This window comes from Lissotriton helveticus, chromosome 8 (genome assembly GCF_964261635.1).
Source record: "Lissotriton helveticus chromosome 8, aLisHel1.1, whole genome shotgun sequence".
In the NCBI taxonomy this organism is placed as follows: domain Eukaryota; kingdom Metazoa; phylum Chordata; class Amphibia; order Caudata; family Salamandridae; genus Lissotriton; species Lissotriton helveticus.
The window spans coordinates 1,020,983,694-1,021,009,035 of record NC_136069.1 but is presented as its reverse complement, the minus strand read 5'-3'; the positions used below and the strand labels follow the sequence as shown (position 1 = coordinate 1,021,009,035).

Sequence of the window (25,342 nt, the reverse complement as noted above, 5' to 3'; positions counted from 1 at the left end):
TTTCTAGTGCGGTGACCTGGGTGAATGCATACTGTGTTTCTTACTGTCTTCTCGGTTTTTTCGTACACACAGTGTTACCAGACGAAGGCAGGCGCGCTAGACCGGACCTGTGAAGCAACAGGACTTCTTTATTATTTTGTTCCCTTCCCTTTTCCCTTGGGTGCTCCTTTTTTACGCTTTGTCATTTTAGCAATGTGATGGAAGTATTGATCAGGGTAAGAGGGAGGCTACTCTTCACGGCATCGTTCCTGCTGCCTGTTAATGACAGGTTAGTGGCGTACATCTTACCTGGTGCTGCTGACAACCCCGACAGATGGTCAAGCCCAAGTACGACGCCCAGCCTGAACGATGGACACCAACGCGGTCTTGACCTCGTTGCTGGAGAGCCTAACTGCTCTGCAGCAAGAGGTACAAACCTCACGCTTAGAAAATCAGGAATTGAGGAAAGAAATGGGTACATCAGGAAGGGAAGTGTCAGGTCTCACCCGGCAAGGTAGGGGGTCTTATATTAGGGAAGCTACTTTACTCCCTCCATCACCTACCACACATCCCCAAGCCCCTACACCTATGGGGTGGGTTTTCGCTACCAATGCTAGCTCCCAATGGAACACAGACCCAGTTTCCACAGTACATGTTATTCAAAATACTGGAATCCCTTGGCTCCTCCTGAACACTTCTACGGGTATCCCAAAAAATTTGAGACTTTCCTAAACCAATGTCGTTTGCATTTCCTCTGCAAACCTGCAGTGTTTCAAGATGATGCTGCCAAGACAGCATTTATGATGTCCTATATGGGAGGTAATGCCGCCAGCTGGACTATTCCCTTAATGGAACGAAACGATCCTACGTTGCATAGTTTCACTGATTTTTGCTTAGAAATGAGGAAGCCGTTTGACCACAAGTCCCACATGATGACCTTGGATCGTGAGTTAATTACACTTCGACCTGGGTCACAAGATCTGCTCACATAAATCACAACCTTCAACCGTTTGATAGTGGAAACTGACTGGCCACAGGAAAAATGATCTTCTCTCTTTTACCAGGGATTAAGGGGTGAACTGAAAGATGTTCTATCTCAGGTGATACAGCTGCCTCAGACTTGCGAAGAAATTATTAACCTCACAGTCCAGCTTGATCACAGAATCCAGGAACATAATGGAGACAGATCCAAGGGAGAGTCATGATTTTTACTCCCTAGACCCAAGCCTCAGCCAGAAGAATCCTCCCGGCAATTCGACAAACCAGAACCAATGCAAATAGGAGGCATCATAGGGCCTCTTACCACAGAGGAAAGAGAGAAATGGAGGAAAATGAAATTATGCCTGTACTGCGGAAAAGGGGGTCATTTCATCAGAGAATGTCGTGCCAGAGCTCAGTTGCTAGACAAAGGCATCGCCCAACGAGGACAAGCATTGATTGGAACAAAAGAGCCGTCGGAAAACTAATAGGCCTGAGTCAGAAAGGGATCACTGGTTCATCAGGTCTCAAGACAACGATCTTTTCAGTTATTGTCAATACAATACAACCCGCAGTGGCACATCTAACAGTGAGTATCCATCTACAAATGGATGAGAACCAGACTATTACAGTGGCAGCGTTACTGGACTCTGGGGCTACCGGTAACTTCATCGATCTACAATATTCCAAAACCATTGGTATTGCTTGGGAGAAGAAAAATGCCCCAACAAACGTAAAAGCAGTAGATGGAACTGCTCTGACCGCTGGGCCTGTTTGGTACCATACAGTCCCACTTCTAATGCGGTTCGGAGACAACCACTATGAACACATACAGTTCGATATCATAGACGCACCCCAGTTCCGCCTCATCCTGGGCATGCCCTGGCTCACTTTGCATGACCCTGTTGTGGAATAGGCAGCACGCATAGTTGGATTGAATTCTGATTATTGCAGAGAGCACTGTACCAAACATGCAGTTATTTCAAAAAATTCCTGGGAAGATTCTCAGGCTGGTCTTCTGGCCGCTGCATGTGTTACTCCTGCTTATTGTTTTGCTACCTCATTGCCAAGTGAATATGAAGAGTACCAGAGTATCTTCGACAAACAGAAGGCTACCCAACTTCCACCCCATCGAGTCTATGACGGCCGCATTGAGCTGATCCCTGGAGCAGAGATACCATGCAGCCGGGTATATGCCCTAACGGAACCCGAGACACACTACTTCCGAAACTACCTAGATGAGAACCTGGCTTCCGGTTTCATTAAACATTCCTCATCACCTGCTTCCTCGCCCCTCTTCATCATTTCCAAGAAGGACTGCGACGAATTACGCACATGCATTGACTAAAGAGCTATCAACCGGGTCACTATAAAAAATCGTTATCCCTTACCATTGATTCCAGTTCTATTAGACCAACTAAAGGGGGCTCGTTACTTCACCAAATTGGACCTACGAGGAGCCTACCATTTGGTAAGGGTTAAACACGGTGATGAGTGGAAGACCGCCTTTCGTACAAAGTTTGGCTTGTTCGAGTATAGGGTAATGCCATTTGGGCTCTGCCACGCCCCGGCGGCGTTTCAATACTTCATGGATGAAGTACTCCGGGGTTTGCTGGAGACTATTTGCATCGTATACATAGACGATATCCTTGTCTATTCGTCCAGTCTCCAAGAACACATTCTGCATGTAAAAACAATTTTAGAACGACTCCGGTTACAGTCCCTCTATGCCAAATTGGAATTTTTTTTATTTCATGTCCAAGAGGTCACATTCTTGGGGTACGTTATAAACGCACAAGGATTCCAGATGGAAACAGGCAAGGTGGAAGCAATCACTGAATAGAAAACACCTCTAAATGTGAAATCCATCCAAAGCTTCTAGGGGTTCGCCAATTATTATTGCCGTTTTATCAAGGACTTTTCAAAGATTATCCACCCCATCTTCAGCCTGTTAAGAAAGAACACTCCTTTTCAGTGCGGGGAAGAGGCTGAGGAATCATTCAACATACTCAACGAAAGGTTCACACATGCTCCTATCCTCCGACATCCCGATCCGCAGCTTCCTTTTGTAATGGAGACCGATGCCTCCCAACACGCCCTCGGAGGAGTGCTGTCTCAATGCCATCCCACTACCAGACAGCTACACCCTGTGGCTTATTACTCGAAGAAACTCACCCCAAGTGAAGTGAATTACTCGATAACGCACAAAGAACTCCTCGCCATAAAAAGGGGGTGTGAAGAATGGAGGCATTATCTTCTAGGAGCACATCATGTTATTGAGATCTACACTGATCACAGAAACCTGTTGTTTTTGAAAACAGCAAAAGCACTAACACCTCATCAGCTAAGATGGACTCTTTTCTTTTCTGACTATGACTTTGTCATCAAGTATAGACCCGGGCCGCAGAACGGCAAGGCGGATGCGATGTCCCGCATCAATGATCCTGAAATCCTGTCGTCACAAGAAAAGCTTGAACCCCCGTCTATTCTTCCTGAGACTTGTTTCCCTACTATATTGACGGCTTTGATCACTTCTCAGGATTTCCTTGAAGCTCTTAAAGTGTCCCTAGCAAATCTAGACTTCAATGCTTGGATACAGGAGCAACCAAAATACCGCACAGAAAAAGACAACTTGTTGTATCATTATCAAGCACTATATCTCCCCAACGACAACGTTCAAAACCAGGTGTTAGCGTGGGCTCACGATTCCCCATTGGGAGGACATTTGGACGATATGAAATGATTGCTAATATTGAAAGATCCTTTTGGTGGCACACGTTGAGAAAAGACACTGCGACATATCTACAAAACTGTGCTGTGTGTGCACAAGGAAAAGCAGTCCACAAAAAACCCACAGCCTCCTACAACCGTTACCACTACCCCCAAAACCATGGCATACAGTGTCAATGGATTTTATCGTCGAGATGCCACCCTGTGAAGGGTACACAACCATATTGGTAGTCGTCGACCATTTATCCAAGATGGGACACTTTATACCCCTCAAACGTTTACCCACTTCTGCCGAGCTGGGCCTTGTATTCTTACAAAATGTGATCAAACTCCATGGAATTCCTAGTGTCCTTATTACGGATCGAGGATCACAATTCATTTCCCGTTTTTGGAAGGCTTTATGCAAAACTATGCACATGGAAGCCAGACTATCAAGCAGTTACCATCCACAAACCGATGGGAAAACGGAACGTCTGAACCAAACCCTGGAACAATACCTCCATTTCTTCACCCTTCAAAACTCTTCCGATTGGTATGCTCTGTTATGGACAGCGGAATTCACTTATAACAACTCTGAACATTCAACTCTGGGATGCTCGCCCTTGTTTTGCATGAACGGGTTTCATCCTAGCATGCTCCCTTTTGAATGGCCAATCCAAACGAAGCTTCCGAGCATACAAGAACTTCATGCTCATCTCAAGGCTGTCTTGATAGATGCCAAGAAGCATCTTAGATCAGCTCAGCAAACACAGAAACACTTTGCTGATAGAAAAAGATCCCCGGAACCCGTTTACCAAGTGGGAGACAAGGTCTGGTTGGCTACCAAGAACATACGCCTTAAAGGGGTGAATAAGCTTAAACCTAGATATATCGGTCCCTATGGTATTGAAGAAATTATAAACCCTGTGGCTATGAGGTCATCCTTACCCGAATCCTGGCATATCCATCCTGTATTTCATGTCTCCTTACTCCAACCCTGTCCCGCCAGCATGAGACTACCTGACCGCCCCCTCCCTGTGGAAGTAGGTGGCCAGGAAGAATATCAAGTCCAAGTACTCCTCGATTCCAGAATAGTGAGAGGGACTGTGTAATATCTTGTTGAATGGAAGGGGTATGGGGTTGAGGGCAGGACATGGAAGCCAGTGCAGAACCTCAACTGTCCCGACTTACTAGAACAGTTCCACGCTTTTCACCCAGGAAAGCCTGGACGACCACCGAGTCGGCGGTCCTTGCGAGGGGGTTCTGTCGCGATTACCAGCCGGCCGCTAGATGGAATGGTTAGATCAGGTATAAAACACACAACACTCTTCTCTTTTTCGAATAAACCCTTGGTTTCACCCAGGTTCCTCCATAGGACTACTACTCCCAGAAGGCTTAGAGGCGCGGTAACAGGAAGACGGAATCAGGTGACCCATCCGGGACGCCTACAATAAAGCACCGCCTCAGGAAGTGAAAGGTGCTTGACAACTTTCCCTGAAGCCTTGGTGCGGAGGGCGCTTCTCGCTGAAGATTCCCCTTCGCTACACCCCTGTGATGCTGAGGTTCATTGCCTTGGCAGAACGGGTCTTGTACCTCGAGCCCGTGACATTCTGGAAGCCAGACGCCGGTGCCTACTTGGAACTCCTTCGAATTTACAGGTATTCTTCCGCCATTCCGAGAGTGGAAGACTGCTCCTGGATTGACCTCTCCTCTTGGAATGGTTTCCGGACCCTGCAGCGATGCGGATTGGCTCACCTTGAGGGGTTTTTACGTATTTCCTGATTGTGCCGATTAGTGCTTTACCAGTTTCCAGCCTCTGCTGTAATAAGAGGTGTTCTGAGGAGCTCTTGGAAGTAAGAGGCATGATCTGATATTCCTTTGATCCCGTTTGAGACTTCTGTCCCGATTTTTTTTTTACCGCAATACACTCAAAGGATGTTTATTTTTTCTCTGCCATATTATTTGTGCCAAGTATCGTACTAGGAACAATTAAGGAATATTTGACCTAACTCCAGTAATGAGCAGCCTGCTGATACTGTTCAGTGTACGGTGTACCTTACCACAATGACTTGCTTTCATTGGCCGGAGAACCGTGGAATTCTCTAAGTGTGTATTCCTGTTATTGAAGTTTTGGGAGCCTGCAATTGATGTGAGTGTGACAGTCCTGTATTTCTAGTGCGGTGACCTGGGTGAATGCATACTGTGTTTCTTACTGTCTTCTCGCTTTTTTCGTACACACAGTGTTACCAGACGAAGGCAGGCGCGCTAGACCAGACCTGTGAAGCAATAGGACTTCTTTATTATTTTGTCCCCTTCCCTTTTCCCTTGGGTGCTCCTTTTTCCGCTTTGTCATTTTAGCAATGTGGTGGAAGTAGTGTTCAGGGTAAGAGGGAGCCTACTCTTCATGGCATCGTTCCTGCTGGCTGTTAATGACAGGTTAGTGGCATACATCTTACCTGGTGCTGCTGACAACCCCGACATGGATCCCCCGGACTCCAGAACGGCTCCAGTGGTCAGTACCTGATGACTGCCGAGGGCCCCGGTGGCTCACCTAGACCCAGTCCTGAAGATGCCGACCTATCACGCAGCCCCTGCATTGGACTCGGAGCGCCGCCATGATGAACACTTTAGCTAGAAGAGCTCGTATCCTTGAACATTGAGGGACCCGCTACACAGCCCTGTAACACGTCTTTTAAATCCACAAACCTCCGTACACAAGCGGTTTAGTTTGGCATTGTGTTAATTGTTAGGGCGACAAATGCTTCAGGTCCTAAAGTATAGGGTGGGTGGAGGGGGCAGGGAAGGGAGGGGTACAGTTGTCCTGTTTTTTTTTTTGTTTTGCACCCTGTTTGTATGTTTTTCTCCATTCAGCGCAGCGCACTTTCACGACATAACATCGCAAACACATGGGGATACTGCACACATGCTGCATCTAGAGGTGCTACGTCCATTCTTCACCCCGGGCCCACTGCTGACCCAGCCCAGGGGACCCGCTGCATTTCTCATCTGACATGACGTTTATGTCCCAAGATCACAGCTCCCTCTGGGTCATGTCCTGGAATGTAAACGTTTGCTTGACTGTATCAAATGTACGACAGTCCTGAAATGTGCTCAGCGCCAGTCTCCTGACATCCTCCTACTCCAGGAAACTCACCTCATGGGATCACACTGTGCCTTTATGGTGTGCTGTGGCTTTTACAGAGTGTGGCACTCTGGCTTTAACAGGGGCTCCTGGGGAGTCGCCATTCTACTCAGAAGGGCCTTCCTCTTTGTCCTCTCCCAGGTTGAGGAAGACCAGCAGGGGCGCTTCGTGATTCTCTCTGGGACGTTGGGCAGTGCGGACCTTCACCTCCTTTCTATCTATGTCCCACCCACGACACTTGCCTCAACACTACAACACCTCACTCATAGCATCTCCAATGTAGCCCAAGGTCGTCAGTTGATCCTTGGTGGGGACTTTAATGCTGTTATGCAGTCCACTCTAGACTCTACAGGTACCCCCTCACCTACCAGGCTGCTCCACGCCAAGAAACTGTCTGACTGGGTGGCCAACCTAGGCCTAAGTGATGTATGGGGGATTTAAAACTCTTAAGGGTGTATATTCGGCATGGAATAACGTACGAAAACTCCTGGGCATCGGGAGATTCTCCTATTATACAACTCTATTGGGGAATAACAACCTCCCAGAGACTTTTAATGATGCATGCATGAAAAGGTGGCAAAGGGCAGGGATTAACCGGTGTGGCAATTTCTACTCCAACACAGGATTTAAGTCATTCGAGGAACTAAAAAGGGAATTTGGGCTAAATCAAAGAGACTTCTTTAAGTTTCTACAAATCAGAGACTTCTTAATGAAAAAAGGGGGAGGCCCATCTAAGTTTAAAAAAAATCAGACAATTGAAATAATCAGCCTAAATACGACTGTTAAGATTGGAATAATTTATGATAACCTGACGTCCGCACTACCGGACGACATGGAAAAAATCACGGCAAAATGGCAAGATAAACTGGATGTGGCGGAAGGGACAAGTGAGAGATCCTTCTAAGCATCCCAATCATGGTTAATGTCGGCAAACTTACAAGCCCAATACTACAAAACCTATTTCCAGCTATACTATACACCAAAAAAGATTGCCAAGTGGGGCACGGGCAGAGGCACGGAATGCCCAAGTTGTATGCAGTATGAGGCAGACATCGTACACATATTTGCTACATGTGCTACTTTGGGTAGAGTTCGTATGGAAATATCCACCTTTCTGTCTGAAATCTTTATTTCAAGAATTGAAATTACAACGGGTGAATTAGTATTAGGGCTGGACGGAGATATTCGTCCTAAAGGAATGCAAGGGCTTATATTTATCTCCACGGCAGTCTTTAGAATATGTTTGGCCGCAGCCTGGCTAGACCTCAATCCTCCCGGTTTTCAACAATGGCAGGCGAGACTCCTGGCCACATATAACCTAGAAATGGCTATATATCGTAGGAAGGGTAGAAGGAAACAAATGACGGGGCTGGAAATCTGGGACCCCTCACAAGCTGGATACAGAATCTTGCTTCATAACTCAACTATGTCAAATCTTGTGAACTAATATAGGAAATGTATAATACTTGTGTCAAAATGCTCCAACAAAAATGTCATATCACTAACCATGTACAAATATTTATGCTTTCATGCCTGGGGAGGAGGGGGGCATGGGGGGAAGTCTATTTTTCTTCTGATCGTATGTAAAATAGGGGTTAAAATATATCTCAATAAAGACTTGTTTAAAAAAAAAAAGAAAAAACTATTTTTCCATTTTGGCATATCCATCTGTCACGAAATATAAAGCAGCTTCACTGTATGAAATTTACCACATTGAACAGTAAGTTGGATTATGCTGCTAGAACTGTGGGCACAGAGTCAAGAACTTTGCTAAGTAGAGTGTTTTTTTATTTATCATTAAAGCAGCTTTGCCTGCCAATTACTTTTTTTGTAATGCAAGATAAAGCCTTTCAGGTGTAACATGCATATGAAACCTAGACCTTCGTGGCTCAAGAGCAGCACTGCTCCTAACAAATTACTCAATTTTTGTTCTGCGATGTTGAACCAATTTTTAAGACTTTATGGCACCATTTGACATCTTGTCTCATACTGCAACCTTAACCAACAGTGTAGTACAACTAAACCTATGCACGCCAAACTGTGTATGTAGCTACCCAACCATCACCTAGTCTTACCATAAGTAATACAATAGACCTGGGAGACAAAATTCTGCCTTATTGAATTGTATTGTATTGTTTTTTATATCGCATTTTCCATACACCATTTGAGGCTTAAAGCGCATTATGGATGTATAGTAAAATATCAACCACAGAACAATCATGGTACAACAACATCATTGTCAACAACCAATGTGTCTGTGTGTATACACACACATGAACAAACACAGACACACACACACACACACTATATCATATCTCTATTTATGAGGACCGGTCATTGGCCGCAATATAGTGTGTATTCCCCTTTTCTAACTTCACCCATATTTTGATACAGAAGTAGATTATAAATCAGATCAAATCAAATGTAACTAAACTTTTACTTGCTTGAAATCCTCTCACAAATGTGCACGCACCCACACACAGAAACTCACACACATATTATCAAGCGTAAGAACATTGATTACAACTACTCCTCCTTAAGGAACGGCTCTCAAGAGAAGACTTGAAGTGAATCTGGAGCTTGAGGTTCAGCAAGTCCATAGGGTCACTTTCAGGAGGAATCTGAACAAGCAGAAACACAGAAAGATCCTTGTTAACTTTTCGTCATATACGATGAAAGAACTCATCTTATGAAGCATATTAGAAAATGTCTCTTTTACTAGCAATGGGTATACCTTTATTATATGGTTAGACGTCTGTAAGGCCACGGAACAATGGCAGTGGGAACTGGGGAGAAGACTGGAGGAACTCAATGTTCTGTATCATGTGGAACAATACAATGTATAATTATCGGAGGGTTGAAGATGTAGAGAAGCTGATTGAGTCCATCAAGGGAAACGTTTGTCATTGAGATGGGTACGGGGCTTTGGATTAGAAGGGGCTTTAGGTGGGCTATAGGTGCTGGTGGCGGGTCTCATCTTGTTCTGTGTGTCTGGGCGTATGGGGGCACATTCGGTATTGGAGTTCATATTTTTGTTTTGCGCCACCATGATAGCGTTCATACAGCATTTTAATAATGCCTGGTAGTGAGGGGAGGGTTGTCCAGGGTGGGGGTTGGGGGTGTGCATTGGGTAGGGAGCAGTGGAGACTCAGGTGCTGTTTTTAAATAAAAAATGGATGGGACAATACTTGGTCTCCGACCAAGCAGAATACTGTAAGAGGTTGCCAATTATTGTACGGAAAGTGGCTGATGTAGATTTGATATATTTTGAAAGTGAATGCTCTGGCAGATGGATTGTGGGACAAATTGAGTGCCAGAACAATATTTTTATACGGCCCTAACTCAGATGATCCCTCACACCTTTCAAAACTGGAGTGGGACCTTTTAGAAGTTCCCTGGCCAATACTCCTGGGAGGAGATTTTAACACGCTATTGGATTTAAATCTGAATAGATCCACTAGGAGGGACAGTATAAATACCCTTAGGGTCAGGAAGGCCCTGTAAAGCATTTTCCAGCGTAGGGCCTAGTGGATGTGTGGCGATGGAAGCTGTTGCCAGATGGATGAAGAACAGCTGCCTTCAACTCAACTCGGACAAAACCAAGATACTCATCATGGGCCCACACCGCGATGCCTGGAACGACACCTGGTGTCCCCCCGCACTCGGAGCCCTCCTCCCCCATAGACCAGGCACGCAACCTCAGAATTATCCTTGACCCGAACTCAAAATGGACCTCCAGATCCATGCCATCACCTCCTCCTGCTACCATACCCTCTGCCTCCTCCGTAGGACCTTCAAGTGGATCCCCCCGAACATAGGAAAACTGTCACATACGCCTTCATCAGTAGCAGACTGGACTACGGCAACACACTCTATGGCAGGATCAACAAGAACCTCATTCGCAAACTCCAGAACATCTAGAACGCCGCAGCCAGACTAGTCCTCAACCTATCATGCCACATCAGCCAACACCTGCGGACACTACACTGGCTCCCCATCGTGAAGAGAATCACCTTCAAGCTTCTCACCCATGCACACAAGCCCCTCCACAATACCAGAACCGCCAACCTGAACCACTGCCTCTCGTTTCACGCTCCCCAGCGCTCTCTCCGCTCAGCCCAGCTCTCCCTCACAACGGTTTCTCGGATCAAGAAAAACAGAACAGGAGGACGCTCCTTCTCCCTCCTCGCGGCCAAGGCATTGAACTCTCTACCCCTCCACCTCCGACAGACTGCATCGCCCCCTAAGTTCCTAAAGGACCTGAAGACCTGGCTCTTCGATGGAACTCAGTGAACTACCAGGACCTGCGGAACCCCCCACCCCCTATCCTTTAGCTCCTTGAGACCCGTTCTGGGTGAGTAGATTGCGCTCTAAAAAACCTTCATTGATTGATTGATTGATGTAGAATGGGACACCAGAGAGGGTACCCTTTCCACAGTAGGAAGTATGGCCATTTTCTTTGTGGATGAAATTAGAGAGATCAAACATCTGCCTGGGCATGTTCCGATTATACAGCTGTCCAAGTGCTGATTGAACTTCCCATTCACCTAGAGAATTACAGATGGACTGTTAATCGTGCACTCCCCTCGGGCAGACTTTAGAAAAGGCCAGTCAGTCCTTTATGGTTAATATCGGGTCTGCCCCCGTTGCTATAGTCTGGGGCACTTATAAAGCTTTTATTCAGGGGGTCCTGCGCAGCCTGGCTGCTAATAACAATAAGAGGACTAGAGAGGAGCTGGGGTCCCTCAAGCAAGAAATAAGGCAGTTGGAGGTATTTCTACAAGTGCAGACCTCTAGGCTCTAGGTTAGAGCCGGGGCAAACCCATAAGAGATTGGAGGAGGCAAGGAGGTTGAATTGGGCTTGAAGGGAAGTGCCAGGAAAAATGGTAGGTGAACTGTTGAACTGTACCTGGCTTTTTGAGTATGCGGGGCGAAGTGCGGCATTGTTGGCTTGTAAAATAAGAGTGTAGAGAGCCAGAAATACTATTAAAGAATTGGTTGTCAAGTCCCAGGAAGAAGGTACTGGGAGGGCGGATGAGATGGAAGATCATTTACTCGCTTTCTTCTCTTCTCTTTATAAAGAAGAGGTTAAACCAGATCTTGGGAACCTTAGGCGTTTGCTAAGAGATAGGGGATTGCCGGGTCTCCCAGATCAGTTGCAGAATGTCTTAGCTGCTAGGATTGCTGAAACGGAAATTAGGGAACATCTGAAACTCATTCAGCAGGCTCAGATGCCGTTTGCTTCAAGCTATATAAAATGCTGAAGGAGGTGATTATTCTAATATGGAGAGAGTTATTTTATGCTATTCACTTTGCGGGTGGGAAGGCAGATTCCCGAATCATGGAAGGAAGCCACCTTGGTGCTGATTTTGAAGCTAGCGAAGGATCCTAAAAAAGCGGATTCATAAAGGCCGATTTCACTGTTAAACGCTGACTATAAAGTGTTTACCCGTATTCTTGCAAGCTGGATAGCTACTCTAGCTACCCAATTAATACACCCATACCATAAAGGTTTTGTTACCAAGTGGTAGATCTACGAGCTCACGCAACAACTTATCGGTCCAATTGATCTCCTTTGGCTGTGTTCACATTTAATGCAGCAAAAGCCTTTGATATAGTTTGTTGGGAGTACTTGTGGGAGGTTTTGGGGCATTGCAGGTCTGCCCAAATTTTATCTCCACTATGCAAAGGCTCTATGAAACCCCAACAGCCCGAATTCTGTTGAATAGGGTACTGACTAAGAGTTTTAATATTTACAGAGGTACTAGGCAAGGCAGCTCCCTTTTCTCTTTGATATCTATATGGAACCATTGCCCAAATGCTCTGGGGAGATCTTCAAGTAATACCATTCGCAGCACAAGGGTTTAGTACTAAGATCACTTTATATGCCGACGATCTGGTTATTTATACGGCAGAATCTGATGCGACTATAACAATGATAGAGTTTGTTAGGAGTACTTTTGGGAGGCTTTGGGGGCATTGCAGTTCAGCCAAAATTGTATCTCCTCTATGCAAAGTCCCTATGAAACCGCAACAGCCCGAATTCTGTGAATAGGGTACTGACCAAGAGTTTTAATATTTACAGATGTACTAGGCAAGACTGCCCTCTTCTCTTTCTCTTAGATATTATGTATTGGAATATTTCTTGGCAGCAGGGTGGCACGCAACCAGAATTTAGATATTTGGGGATATCCATCTTTCAATGCCATGGGGCAATCTTGGTTTATAATCTGGAGAGGGTTGCTAGGGATTTAGATAAGCCACCTACTAGATGGACGAATCTCCCATTAACCATATATGAGCCAGTCTATTTGATTAAAATGAACATTCTTCCCAAGTTGACATACCTTTTTAATTGCATCCACTCCCTTTTCTTGAATTGTACATTTTTAAGATCCAGAGGTAAATAATATCCTTTATATGGGCCTCTGGGACAGTGAGATTGTCATGGAAGACACTGAGGCATAGTTTGGAGAAAGGAGGCTTGGCATTACCTAATCTGGGGAAGTATTTGAATGATTTTCAGATTAAGAACTATAGAATGTTATTTGAAACACCAGCGTTTACAACATGTAGTCAGCTGCTAACAGGTATGAGAAAGGACCTGGAGAGTCTGGGGACTTGTGGTCTGCTGTACAAGTTTGGTGAACCAAAATATTTTTTAAGTCAGGCTAAAGGTAGTAAATGCAGCCATCATACTTTGGTATAAAATCAGGAAGGCCCTGGGCATAAAATATTACCCAGATTTCACCCCTATCTGTTACTACGCAGGCATGCCTCAATGCCTGGAAGATATCTTGAGTCATTCTTTGCGGGATGCTAGGCTAGTGCTGTTGGGGTATCTCTTTACTGTGCAGCGCCTGGTGCCTTGGGAGGTAGTGTTTAGCAAGACCTTCGGCTAGCTGTCAAGGTTTAAATATGTGCAACACCACTCTTGGTATATTGGCGAGAAGCAAGAAATTGGAAATCCCTGGGGGATTGTGAGGAGGCTAAAGGACACACAGTCTATAGAAGGAGGTCTCCATGTGGTATTGGATGCTGCTGGATGCCAAGGATAGTAAGTTGCCTGCTCCTTCCTTGATCTGGGAAGATAGGACGCTAGGGTCTGAGTTACCACACTTGTGGCAAACATCTCTCAGGCTCCGATATCATGTTGTTAAACCAGCAAATTTAAAAAGGAACCACTTTTTTACAGGATTTTCTGGTCTCCCCAAAAGATTGTGAGATTTGCAATAAATGAAGTCCCGAGATGTAGAAGATGTGGCCTCCTCGAGGATAATGATGAACATATGTTCTTTTCCTGTCCCTCGCTTGTGAAGTTTTGGGAAGATGTGAGCAAGGTCCTTGCTGGGACTTTCCGAGCTGGTGTTGTGATCAATCCCATACTTGTCTTATTTGGAATTGACATTGCAATCAGCTGTTGGGTAGACGTAGCACAGCGGTCCCTCCTGTTTTATCCGTTGCTTCTTGCTAGAAGGGAAATTTGCAAGAAATGGCTCAGTCCCATAGGCCCCTCTATGGAAATGTGGGTAAGGACTGTTCGATGGATTTGTAAGTTAGATACTTTCACGTTGAGAGAGAAAATGCTGCTTTTTGGGATTTGAAATTTGAAAGAAATGTAACCATTAATTTAAAAATTTGATTGCAAAATTATAGTGAGCCTTTCTCACTCCCCTCTGGGGTTCCGCATGGATCAGCACTTATCCATACGCTTTGTAATGTTTATGTGTCTTCTCTTGCCTCCCTGATGAGATCATTTGGCTTTTCTCTTACCTCATATGCTGATGACATACACATTGTGGTGTCTCTCTCCAACCAGGACACAGATACAGGTGATAGATTTTGCAACTTTATGCAGGCCATCACTACCTGAATGAGTAAAATTTGCCTAAAATTGATTTCAGGAAAAACTGAAGTCATTCTGTTAGGAAATAAAACCTCCTTCTGCTTACCTTCCTGGTGGCTGGATGAACTAGGGCTTTCACCCTCTGCCAGTGCCTGTGAGAAAATCTAGAAACTTGGATGTCCAAATGGACAACAAACTCTCCTTTGGAGGCAAGGCAAGCGTAGCTACTGCTTCTACCTTTTTTACTCTATGGTTGAACAAAAACATTCTTCGGTTTATACCATTGGAGCCCTAAAAAACAGTTGTGGCTTAGCTGGTTATGTCAAAACTGGATTACTGTAATGGACTTTATCTAAATATACTGCAACAACACCTAAAAAAACTTAAAACGCTGTTTAATATTTGCCCGACTGTAACTTACTACACTGACTCCCGATAAGGCATTGCATTAAATTTAAAGCTCTATGTATAGCCTTTAAAGCTCTCCACCATATTGGCCTTTACCATCTTAGGCAGAGCCTTAAATGGAGGTATCAATGAGGACTAGCTAAGTTTAAGGGGAGGGGGGAATATTAAGTGACTCAGGTACGTCAGACAATAAAAAGGAAAAAAGCAATGTTTTCCTTTGCAAGCCCTCACCCACCGACCTAGTCGGTGGCATGCTTCATCATCGGGCCCACCACAGTGGCACCGAATGTGCCCCGGGTGTGCTGCAACGCCAGGTGACTGCGGAGCTGGTATATTGCTGCGTGTGCAGTGAAGGAGTGAGAAGTGAAAGTTTAAAAAGCTATACAAGGGGTCCCAGCACCCGAGGGTTAACAAGTATTTAATAAACTGGGCCTCTGTTAGCTGTTTAAAAAGGCAAAAGGACAAAGTGGAGTAAATGATGATCTCCCATGTCCAGTGTGGTCTACATGTTTCTGCCAGTGCCTTTTCTATTATAAGCTGGCTTTCCTCAGGACCGAAAAGTAAAGTGATAAAGTGCAATTAAATAATAAACTAATAAACTATATTAAGTGTTTGTGTTATTTCCTTGGCTATGTGTCGCGCTCGCTAAGGCGCTGTAGCTGTTAGAGGGGGATTCCCTCAAGCTTTTCTACATAAAACACATAGGACAAGACGTACAGGGGAGAGTCATGTTAGGATGGCATTTCTTAGAACTCATGGTGGCCGGCTTTTAGGGTGGTGTACGGCTTAAATCCGGCTAGGGTGAGCTCATAACACTTGTATGAGACTAGTGAGAGTATAGAAACAACCGTTAGTGGGTGGTGGTGGGCTAAAAAACGAAATCACAAGGTGAGGTACAGGAAAGTACTAGTACTGGGTCCTCACGCTGTTATTTCTTGGTAAAAAGCCTCATGGGTCGCCTGGCAGAGAAAGAGACCCTGTGGAGATAAACGAGGTTCACAAGGCTATCTAACCTGTAAGGAGAGAAGAGTTTTGGCTTACCCCATGTTGCTGGACAAGTGGTTTTACTCACGAGTAGTTCGGTCTGGTTCCTCCTTGGACCTATTCGTCCTTCTGCGGCGCCCGGTGTGAGGTGAGTGGGCCGCCTGCCTTTGTATTTATATTGTTTGTTAAACTCGATGCACCTGTTCAGGTTAGAAAGAGGGAGGGGTGCGCGATAAACGCTGTCTCATGGTGGGTCTCGCTGCGCATGTGCAGAGGAGTAGTGCGCGTTTCTAGCGCATGCGCGTTGGGCTGCCGTAGCGTTCTGTATTGGGCGCATGCGCAGGAGGATACGCGCGTGTGAACTGGTTCTCAGGTTGCCGGTAATCAGTAGTTTGACAAAGTCTGTAACATGGACGGTGGGTTGAGAACATAGATCACGTAACAATGTCAGCATATGTGCGTTCTGCCGCATTGGGCGGAATTGGAAGGAGAAGAATGGACTGAGAAGGGGGCGCTCATGCAGGAGCATGATGGCACTGCTACCCGAAGGGTTTAGCAAGGGTGTCTATGTGGCCAGACTGTTCCATGGGATGGAATCATTAAGGCCTTGGGTATGGGTGGAAAGACGGTAAATCCAGCGTTGTTCTTTTTGCAGTAGGAGTTTCTCATCCCTGAGGTTGTCAAATTTCTCAATGACGGTCCACGTGAAGTCATTGGGTGTGTGGTTATGGGTCAGAAAGTGGTCTGTGAGCTTACTGATGTTTTTCCCACATCTTATGGTACTTCTGTGTTCTGTCATTCTTGTGCGTACTCTTCTGGTTGTCATGCCAACGTACCTGAGGCCACATCTGCAGGTAATCAAGTATACTAGATTGGAGGAGTTGCAGTTTGTGAATTGTCGTTGTGTCCAGGTCTTACCTGGTTCCAAACTAAGTGTTTTTGACGGGGATGTTAGGTGGCATACACTGCAGTTATTACAGGGTTGGTGGCCAGTGATTTTTGGCAAACCCCATGCATTGATGATGGTGTTGTCTTTGTCCTGATTTTTAAGACGGGGTCTGGTGTTCACCAGTTGGTCTCTTAAATTGGTGGCTCTTCTGTAGGCGAAGCGAGGCTTTTCCCACTGCCTGGTGCCAGAGTTTATGATTTTCCAATTGCGGTTGATGATGTTAGACACTTGGTTAGATGCTGTGTTGTACGTTGTGACGCAAGTTAGTACAGGGTCTTCTTCCGGTTTTTGGACTGTTTCTAGGAGAGCCTCCCTGTTTTGATTCCTGGCTCTTTTGCAGGTTTTGTTGATTATCCTGGATGGATAACCACGGTCCCTTAGTTTGTGCACCAACTCGCTAGATTGTTGTTTATAGTCTTTTATGCTGCTGCAGTTACGCCTGATACGCAGGAATTGCCCGTAGGGCAGGTTTTCCCTCAGGTGTCGGGGGTGAAAACTATCAAACCTGAGCAGGGAGTTTCTTGCTGTGGGTTTGTAGAAGGTAGTGGTGGAGAGTACTCCATTTTCTGGTCTGATGTTCAGGTCTAGGAAGGGTAGCTCAGTGGAACTGCTAGTGTATGTGAAGCGCAGGTACGGGTCTAGTTGGTTGACCCATAGCATGAATCTGTCAAGTGATTCCTGGTTGCCATTCCATATTATGAGAATGTCGTCGATGTAGCGACGCCACATTCTTATATTGATGGAAAAAGGGTTGGTTGAGTGTTGTATGTATGACTGGACATGTTTAAACTACATGTAGAACTGGCTGAATTCCATCCAGGATAATCAACAAAACCTGCAAAAGAGCCAGGAATCAAAACAGGGAGGCTCTCCTAGAAACAGTCCAAAAACCGGAAGAAGACCCTGTACTAACTTGCGTCACAACGTACAACACAGCATCTAACCAAGTGTCTAACATCATCAACCGCAATTGGAAAATCATAAACTCTGGCACCAGGCAGTGGGAAAAGCCTCGCTTCGCCTACAGAAGAGCCACCAATTTAAGAGACCAACTGGTGAACACCAGACCCCGTCTTAAAAATCAGGACAAAGACAACACCATCATCAATGCATGGGGTTTGCCAAAAATCACTGGCCACCAACCCTGTAATAACTGCAGTGTATGCCACCTAACATCCCCGTCAAAAACACTTAAGGGCTCATTAGGATGGCGGACGGAAGAGCCACCGCGGCCCTGTAGTAGGCGGAAAAAGCCTTTTCCGTGTCCGCCTGCCGCGGATACTCCGTCCGCCATATCAGGATAGGAAAACGTGTCAAATTCCCGTCCGCGACGGGAAAGCACGCTCCGCCGCCGAACTACACACGAGAGCGTGGCGGACGGAACACATCCGGAGGCCACGCCGTACGGACTGACGTCGAAGACCGTCCTCCAAATCAAGATGGCGGAAAATACACATAAAACCGCAGCGGAAAAACAACCTGTCTGAACACGGCGGAATCCCCACTGCGAAGACAGGTGACATAGCAGAGATACCCACCGCAAGCTGACCAACACCATGGACCCAGCGCTACACGCTTTCCCGATGCTCTTCGCGATCCACCACGTCCTAGTCATGGCCCACCACGGACGACGACGCAGGTAAGGCACAAACCATTGGCTGTCTGCAGGGGAATACCAGTAAGGGACGTGACGTAGGGAGGGGGAGTGTCATGTTACCGAAACCACTGATGAGAAGCATATACAAATACACATTTGTAGTACGCAAGCAGGAATGACAACGACAGACCACGAGACCTGATAGACAACCTTTATTGTACAAAATAGGGGTAAAATCACAGTGTATGCGTGAGCATGGGCAAAGTGGGCACCACAGCAGCTACATCATTGGCAGTCAACGAGAGGGCAGAATGCAGTATCAGAGCATCAACAGGGCATTGTGCAGTACAGAGCAGGTACATCATTGGCAGTCAACGAGAGGGCAGAATGCAGTATCAGAGCATCAACAGGGCATTGTGCAGTACAGAGCAGGTACATCATTGGCAGTCAACGAGAGGGCAGAATGCAGTATCAGAGCATCAACAGGGCATTGTGCAGTACAGAACAGGTACATCAGAGGCAGTAAACGAGAGGGCAGAATGCAGTATCAGAGCATCAACAGGGCATTGTGCAGTACAGAACAGGTACATCAGAGGCAGTAAACGAGAGGGCAGAATGCAGTATCAGAGCATCAACAGGGCATTGTGCTGTACAGAGCAGGTACATCATTGGCAGCACATGAGAGGGGCTAAGTGCATCAACAGTCCATTGCACAGAACAGGTCCATCATTGGCAGCACATGAGAGGGGCAGAATGCAGTATCAGAGCATCAACAGGGCAATGTGCAGTACAGAACAGGTACATCAGAGGCAGTAAACGAGAGGGCAGAATGCAGTATCAGAGCATCAACAGGGCATTGTGCAGTACAGAGCAGCTACATCATTGGCAGTCAACGAGAGGGCAGAATGCAGTATCAGAGCATCAACAGGGCATTGTGCTGTACAGAGCAGGTACATCATTGGCAGCACATGAGAGGGCAGAATGCAGTATCAGAGCATCAACAGGGCATTGTGCTGTACAGAGCAGGTACATCATTGGCAGCACATGAGAGGGGCTAAGTGCATCAACAGTCCATTGCACAGAACAGGTCCATCACAGGCAGCACATGAGAGGGGCTAAGTGCATCAACAGTCCATTGCACAGAACAGGTCCAGAGGCAGCACATGAGAGGGGCTAAGTGCATCAACAGTCCATTGCACAGAACAGGTCCATCACAGGCAGCACATGAGAGGGGCTAAGTGCATCAACAGTCCATTGCACAGAACAGGTCCATCACAGGCAGCACATGAGAGGGGCTAAGTGCATCAACAGTCCATTGCACTGAACAGGTCCATCAGAGGCAGCACATGAGAGGGGCAGAATGCAGTATCAGAGCATCAACAGGGCAATGTGCAGTACAGAACAGGTACATCAGAGGCAGTAAACGAGAGGGCAGAATGCAGTATCAGAGCATCAACAGGGCAATGTGCAGTACAGAACAGGTACATCAGAGGCAGTAAACGAGAGGGCAGAATGCAGTATCAGAGCATCAACAGGGCAATGTGCAGTACAGAACAGGTACATCAGAGGCAGCACAACTACGTGTCCCTACCAAACCGTCACAGGGACCACAAGAGTGCCACGCAGTTCTCAATGGACACACCATGTGAACTAACATTTGAGTGAAGTGTACAGCACCTCACATCACAGAATCAGGGGGACTGCGTGAACTACCTGCCTCGGACACACTGGCAGCACCAGCAACAGGAGTGTGAGACACAGACACAGCCCGAGTGACACACACATGGGCCACGGACCCAGACACACTGGCAGCACCAGCAACAGGAGTGTGAGATACAGCCACAGCCCGAGTGACACACACATGGGCCACGGACCCAGACACACTGGCAGCACCAGCAACAGGAGTGTGAGACACAGCCACAGCCCGAGTGACACACACATGGGCCACGGACCCAGACACACTGGCAGCACCAGCAACAGGAGTGTGAGACACAGCCACAGCCCGAGTGACACACACATGGGCCACGGACCCAGACACACTGGCAGCACCAGCAACAGGAGTGTGAGACACAGCCACAGATGTAGTCACTGACACGTGAGCCACTGACCCAGACAGACTGCCAGCACCAGAAACAGGAGTGTGCAACACAGCCACAGATCTCCTAACTGACACGTGAGCCATAGACCCACATACCCTGCCAGGATCTGCAACAGGAGAGGGCACAACTGACACTGTGCCACCATCTGATACACGAGAGTCAACTGCACCAGCGCCACTGGGACAACTGAAATGATGAGCCACAGGGCTGTATGGGCCAGGAGGCAGGGTGGGCCTGGGAGCTGGGGATAGCTCACCTAGAGCCAAATCGGGGTTGGCAGGTGTCAATGGTGTGTGTCTGCGTTTCTTAGGGTGGTGTGAGTGCACCCTGGACAGGACAGGACTGCCAAGTGGTGGGGACTCCAAAGAATCACCACCCAGCATAGGTGGCGCAGCTGCTGCGGGGGATCTGGTTTCGGGGGACGTGCTGGAGCCTGCTTGTCGTTTGCTCTGTGCCTGCCGCCTGGACTCGGAATGATGTGTAATGGGGGATGCAACAACAGGGGACACCCTCCTCTGCTTCTGACTGGCCTGGATGGGAGTGGAGGTATGGGGGGACTCCGCCGCGGAGACATCAGTGTTACGTTTAGTAGAAAACATCAGCCTCAGTGCAGCCAGGGGTGAAGTATGCCTGTCCTTGATAGCGCCATTGTCCATGCCAGATGCCTTGTCCGTAGGATGTGCCTTATCCTTAGGTGGAGTGTTGTCTCTGGATGTAGCCTGTGCCCTGCTCGCCGCCCTGTTCCTGCCAGCAGACTTGTCGTCTGTGGTGCACCTGTCTCCAGCAGACACCTGCTGTCTGTGTGTGTCCCTGTCCTTGGGAGAGTCCCTTACCTCTGCTGTGGGCCTGCTCTTGGGAGTCTCCCTGCTCTTAGTAGGTGCCTTAGTCTTCTCACTGTCCTTGGGAGAGTCCCTTACCTCTGCTGTGGGCCTGCTCTTGGGAGTCTCCCTGCTCTTAGTAGGTGCCTTAGTCTTCTCACTGTCCTTGGGAGAGTCCCTTACCTCTGCTGTGGGCCTGCTCTTGGGAGTCTCCCTGCTCTTAGTAGGTGCCTTAGTCTTCTCACTGTCCTTGGGAGAGTCCCTTACCTCTGCTGTGGGCCTGCTCTTGGGAGTCTCCCTGCTCTTAGTAGGTGCCTTAGTCTTCTCACTGTCCTTGGGAGTGTCCCTTACCTCTGCTGTGGGCCTGCTCTTGGGAGTCTCCCTGCTCTTAGTAGGTGCCTTAGTCTTCTCACTGTCCTTGGGAGAGTCCCTTACCTCTGCTGTGGGCCTGCTCTTGGGAGTCTCCCTGCTCTTAGTAGGTGCCTTTGTCTTCTGACTGGCCTTGTCCAAGGAACAGTCCATGGACATGTGACTATCCCTTGCCTTGGGAGTACCTTTCGTGTTGAATGGCTGTGTAGCTCCGGAAGGCATGTCCCCCAACAACACTTGTGGATCCTGTGTGTGTACTCCAGTGCATCTGACGTCGTCTACGTGAACAGATTTAGCTGATCTAGGGGATGGGGTCTGTGCCCTGCGTGCCCTGACGTGCTGTCTGACGCTGCTTCTAGTGCAATAAGCTGTATTTGAGTCCTGCTCAGAATAATCACTACCCCCTGAGACATCCAGCGGTGTAGATGGTGAAACACAAGTAGCACCCTGTTCGTTCGACTGTACTATTGCAGACGACACACTGCTTGCCAATGACTGCACTGTCCTGTGTAGACCTGCAAGATCGCCATGCATCCCTTCCATGAATGCCACCACCTGCCCCAACTTCCTATCATGGTCCTGGAAAGCATTTGTCATATTGGTCTGCCCCACACACAGCTGTCTGAGCAGATCAACGGCCTCAGCACACAGTGCATTTTGGCTCACCGTGGCAGGGGCAGCGGTGCCTGCACCGAACGCCACTCTGCTCCCCCTACTCCTCCGGCCACGAACAGTACATGGTGCAGTTGGCGGAAGTGTGGGCCCTGTGTGCTGTCTTACGACAGAAGGTGGTGAGTGCCCACTCCCAGTCTGTGACAACAGTGCAGGCTCACCCAGAGTGTCCGACGAGGAGGACGATGGCGTCTCCACATGCGAGTCCTCAGGGACGGTCCTGTCCCCCTCTCCGGCGCTGGCCTCCTCCGTGTCAGTCTGCGTGTGTGCGAAGTCTGAGCCGGACTCATTTCCTCGGCTACTCTCCACCGTCTGTGGCTGAGTGTCCTCTGTCAAAGCTGAAATGCACAGAAAAGATGTGTGAGTCATGGGCACACTCACGTACAGAAGGAACAGGATAGCCAAATCACATAGCAGACAAAGGTTTAGGAGCCCTCATCCTGCACATGGCCCACCCCTACCAGTCATCCTCACATTTTCTGCCATGGGGCCATGGACCACTAGGGGATGTGCTTTTACACTCAACTACTAAGCAAGTGGCGTGTCAACATGGCGGACCTGGATGTCAAATGAGTACCGCCCAATGGGACCAAAAAGGCATCACAGGCATACATACGCAACACGGAACTCAATAGTGTGTCTGTGCACCAATACATGCATAGCACTCACAGGTTTCCTACACAGACAGTATGCTCACCGCTAGTTTGCTGTCGATCGGCACTCAGACGTTCGGCCAGTTCAGGATGCGTCACTGCAATGATACGTTGCATGAGAGGGGTCATGGAGCGTCGGGCCAGACGGGGCGTCCTTGGAATCAGGCCCAGTGTTACTTCCGCTACATTCTTGCTCAGCCTGGAAATGTCGTCCCAGCGTTTGTGGCAGTGTGTATGTCGTCTGTTGCACACCCCCAATGCCCGTACTTCCCTTGCTATGCTCCTCCACAGGTCCTTGCGAAGGTGCAGCTTGACCTACCATGATGGGAGACAAAAGGGTGTAAGTCAGTGGACAGGTGGCCTGTCACACACATAGGGGCAAGACGTTACTGTCAGCAGCCATGCACAATCAGGAACATATGTCTAGCCCACACTACACAGCTAAGATAGAAATAGGCCTGATCATTCGGCCCCCTCATGCACACCAACATGTCCCACACTGCACTTACCACCCGTCCCGGTGCGCCGTAGAGGCGTCCATAGTTGCGGAGTACACCGTCCACGAGGACATCAAGCTCCGCGGCGGTGAAGGGTCGAGACCGGATCTCTTTGCCTGACGACATGGCAAGATCACGGAGTATGGCACTAGAGCAGCAGTCGGTGGTCAGCTCAGCAGCAGCAGCAGGTCGAGGTGATGGTCACAGGCAGCAGTCGGTGGTCAGCTCAGCAGCAGCAGCAGGTCGAGGTGATGGTCACAGGCAGCAGTCGGTGGTCAGCTCAGCAGCAGCAGCAGGTCGAGGTGATGGTCACAGGCAGCAGTCGGTGGTCAGCTCAGCAGCAGCAGCAGGTCGAGGTGATGGTCACAGGCAGCAATGGTCCCCAGGGTAGAAAGTTTCATTTTGGCCAACACACATATATAGGGCCCTCAGCACGTGTCAGTGGCATACGTCGCCAGCAATTGGTCAGCCCTGGAAGCGTGATCGTGAAATGGCCCAATGACTGGCCCTGTTGTTGCGGTGCACAGCTTCCTCTACTTGCGATTGGCCGTATGCGGCCAGCGTCCCTCTTCCCATTGGCTGCATGTGCAGGGACCGTCACGGGCACACATCGGCAACCGCACGTGCAAGCCTCACGGAAGGAAGCTTCAGTTGCAACAATGTTGTATCACTGGCGCCTCCATGGCGGTGCACGTACACAGCGGGGGAGGTGCAGGCCTATACACCCTGTAGATGTACTCAATGGACATGCCAGTTCATGACCCCCCTTACAGTCACCTTGCATCATCCACCGTACACCGGCCGGAGCGGCCGGCCCATGAACAACCGCCGTGCCAGGCCCTGCCCAGGACCGCCGTGCCGGCCATGGCAACAACCGCCATTGCACGGCCCATGAACAACCGCCGTGCCAGGCCCTGCCCAGGACCGCCGTGCCGGCCATGGCAACAACCGCCATTGCACGGCCCTTCCACTACCGCCGTGCCAGGCCCTGCCCAGGACCGCCGTGCCGGCCATGGCAACAACCGCCATTGCACGGCCCTTCCACTACCGCCGTGCCAGGCCCTGCCCAGGACCGCCGTGCCGGCCATGGCAACAACCGCCATTGCACGGCCCTTCCACTACCGCCGTGCCAGGCCCTGCCCAGGACCGCCGTGCCGGCCATGGCAACAACCGCCATTGCACGGCCCTTCCACTACCGCCGTGCCAGGCCCTGCCCAGGACCGCCGTGCCGGCCATGGCAACAACCGCCATTGCACGGCCCTTCCACTACCGCCGTTCCCTGGCGGTCCGTGCAATGGCGGTTGTTGCCATGGCCGGCACGGCGGTCCTGGGCAGGGCCTGGCACGGCGGTTGTTCATGGGCCGGCCGCTCCGGCCGGTGTACGGTGGATGATGCAAGGTGACTGTAAGGGGGGTCATGAACTGGCATGTCCATTGAGTACATCTACAGGGTGTATAGGCCTGCACCTCCCCCGCTGTGTACGTGCACCGCCATGGAGGCGCCAGTGATACAACATTGTTGCAAATCGACCATCCGTCCCGGAACCTTACACATGCACTTGCCGGTGTGTGGGCGTGACGGTCTGTGCACGTGCAGACAGTGTGAATGTCGAAGGCGGCCCGCGTATGCCCAGACGTAAACA

The 25,342-nt window shown here is 48.6% G+C and overlaps 1 protein-coding gene across 1 annotated transcript; it reads right to left on the bottom strand.

Annotated features, from left to right (window-relative positions):
* Window positions 1-9,309: 9,309 nt before the first annotated feature.
* Window positions 9,310-23,653, bottom strand: LOC144773840 (uncharacterized). The gene is made up of 3 exons (XM_078658934.1): window positions 23,248-23,653; window positions 21,945-22,888; window positions 9,310-9,429 (listed from the first exon to the last, which is right to left on the bottom strand). The coding sequence occupies exons 1-3, from the start codon at window positions 23,330-23,332 to the stop codon at window positions 9,310-9,312; spliced, it is 1,149 nt and encodes a 382-aa protein (XP_078515060.1). The 5' UTR covers window positions 23,333-23,653.
* Window positions 23,654-25,342: the final 1,689 nt, after the last annotated feature.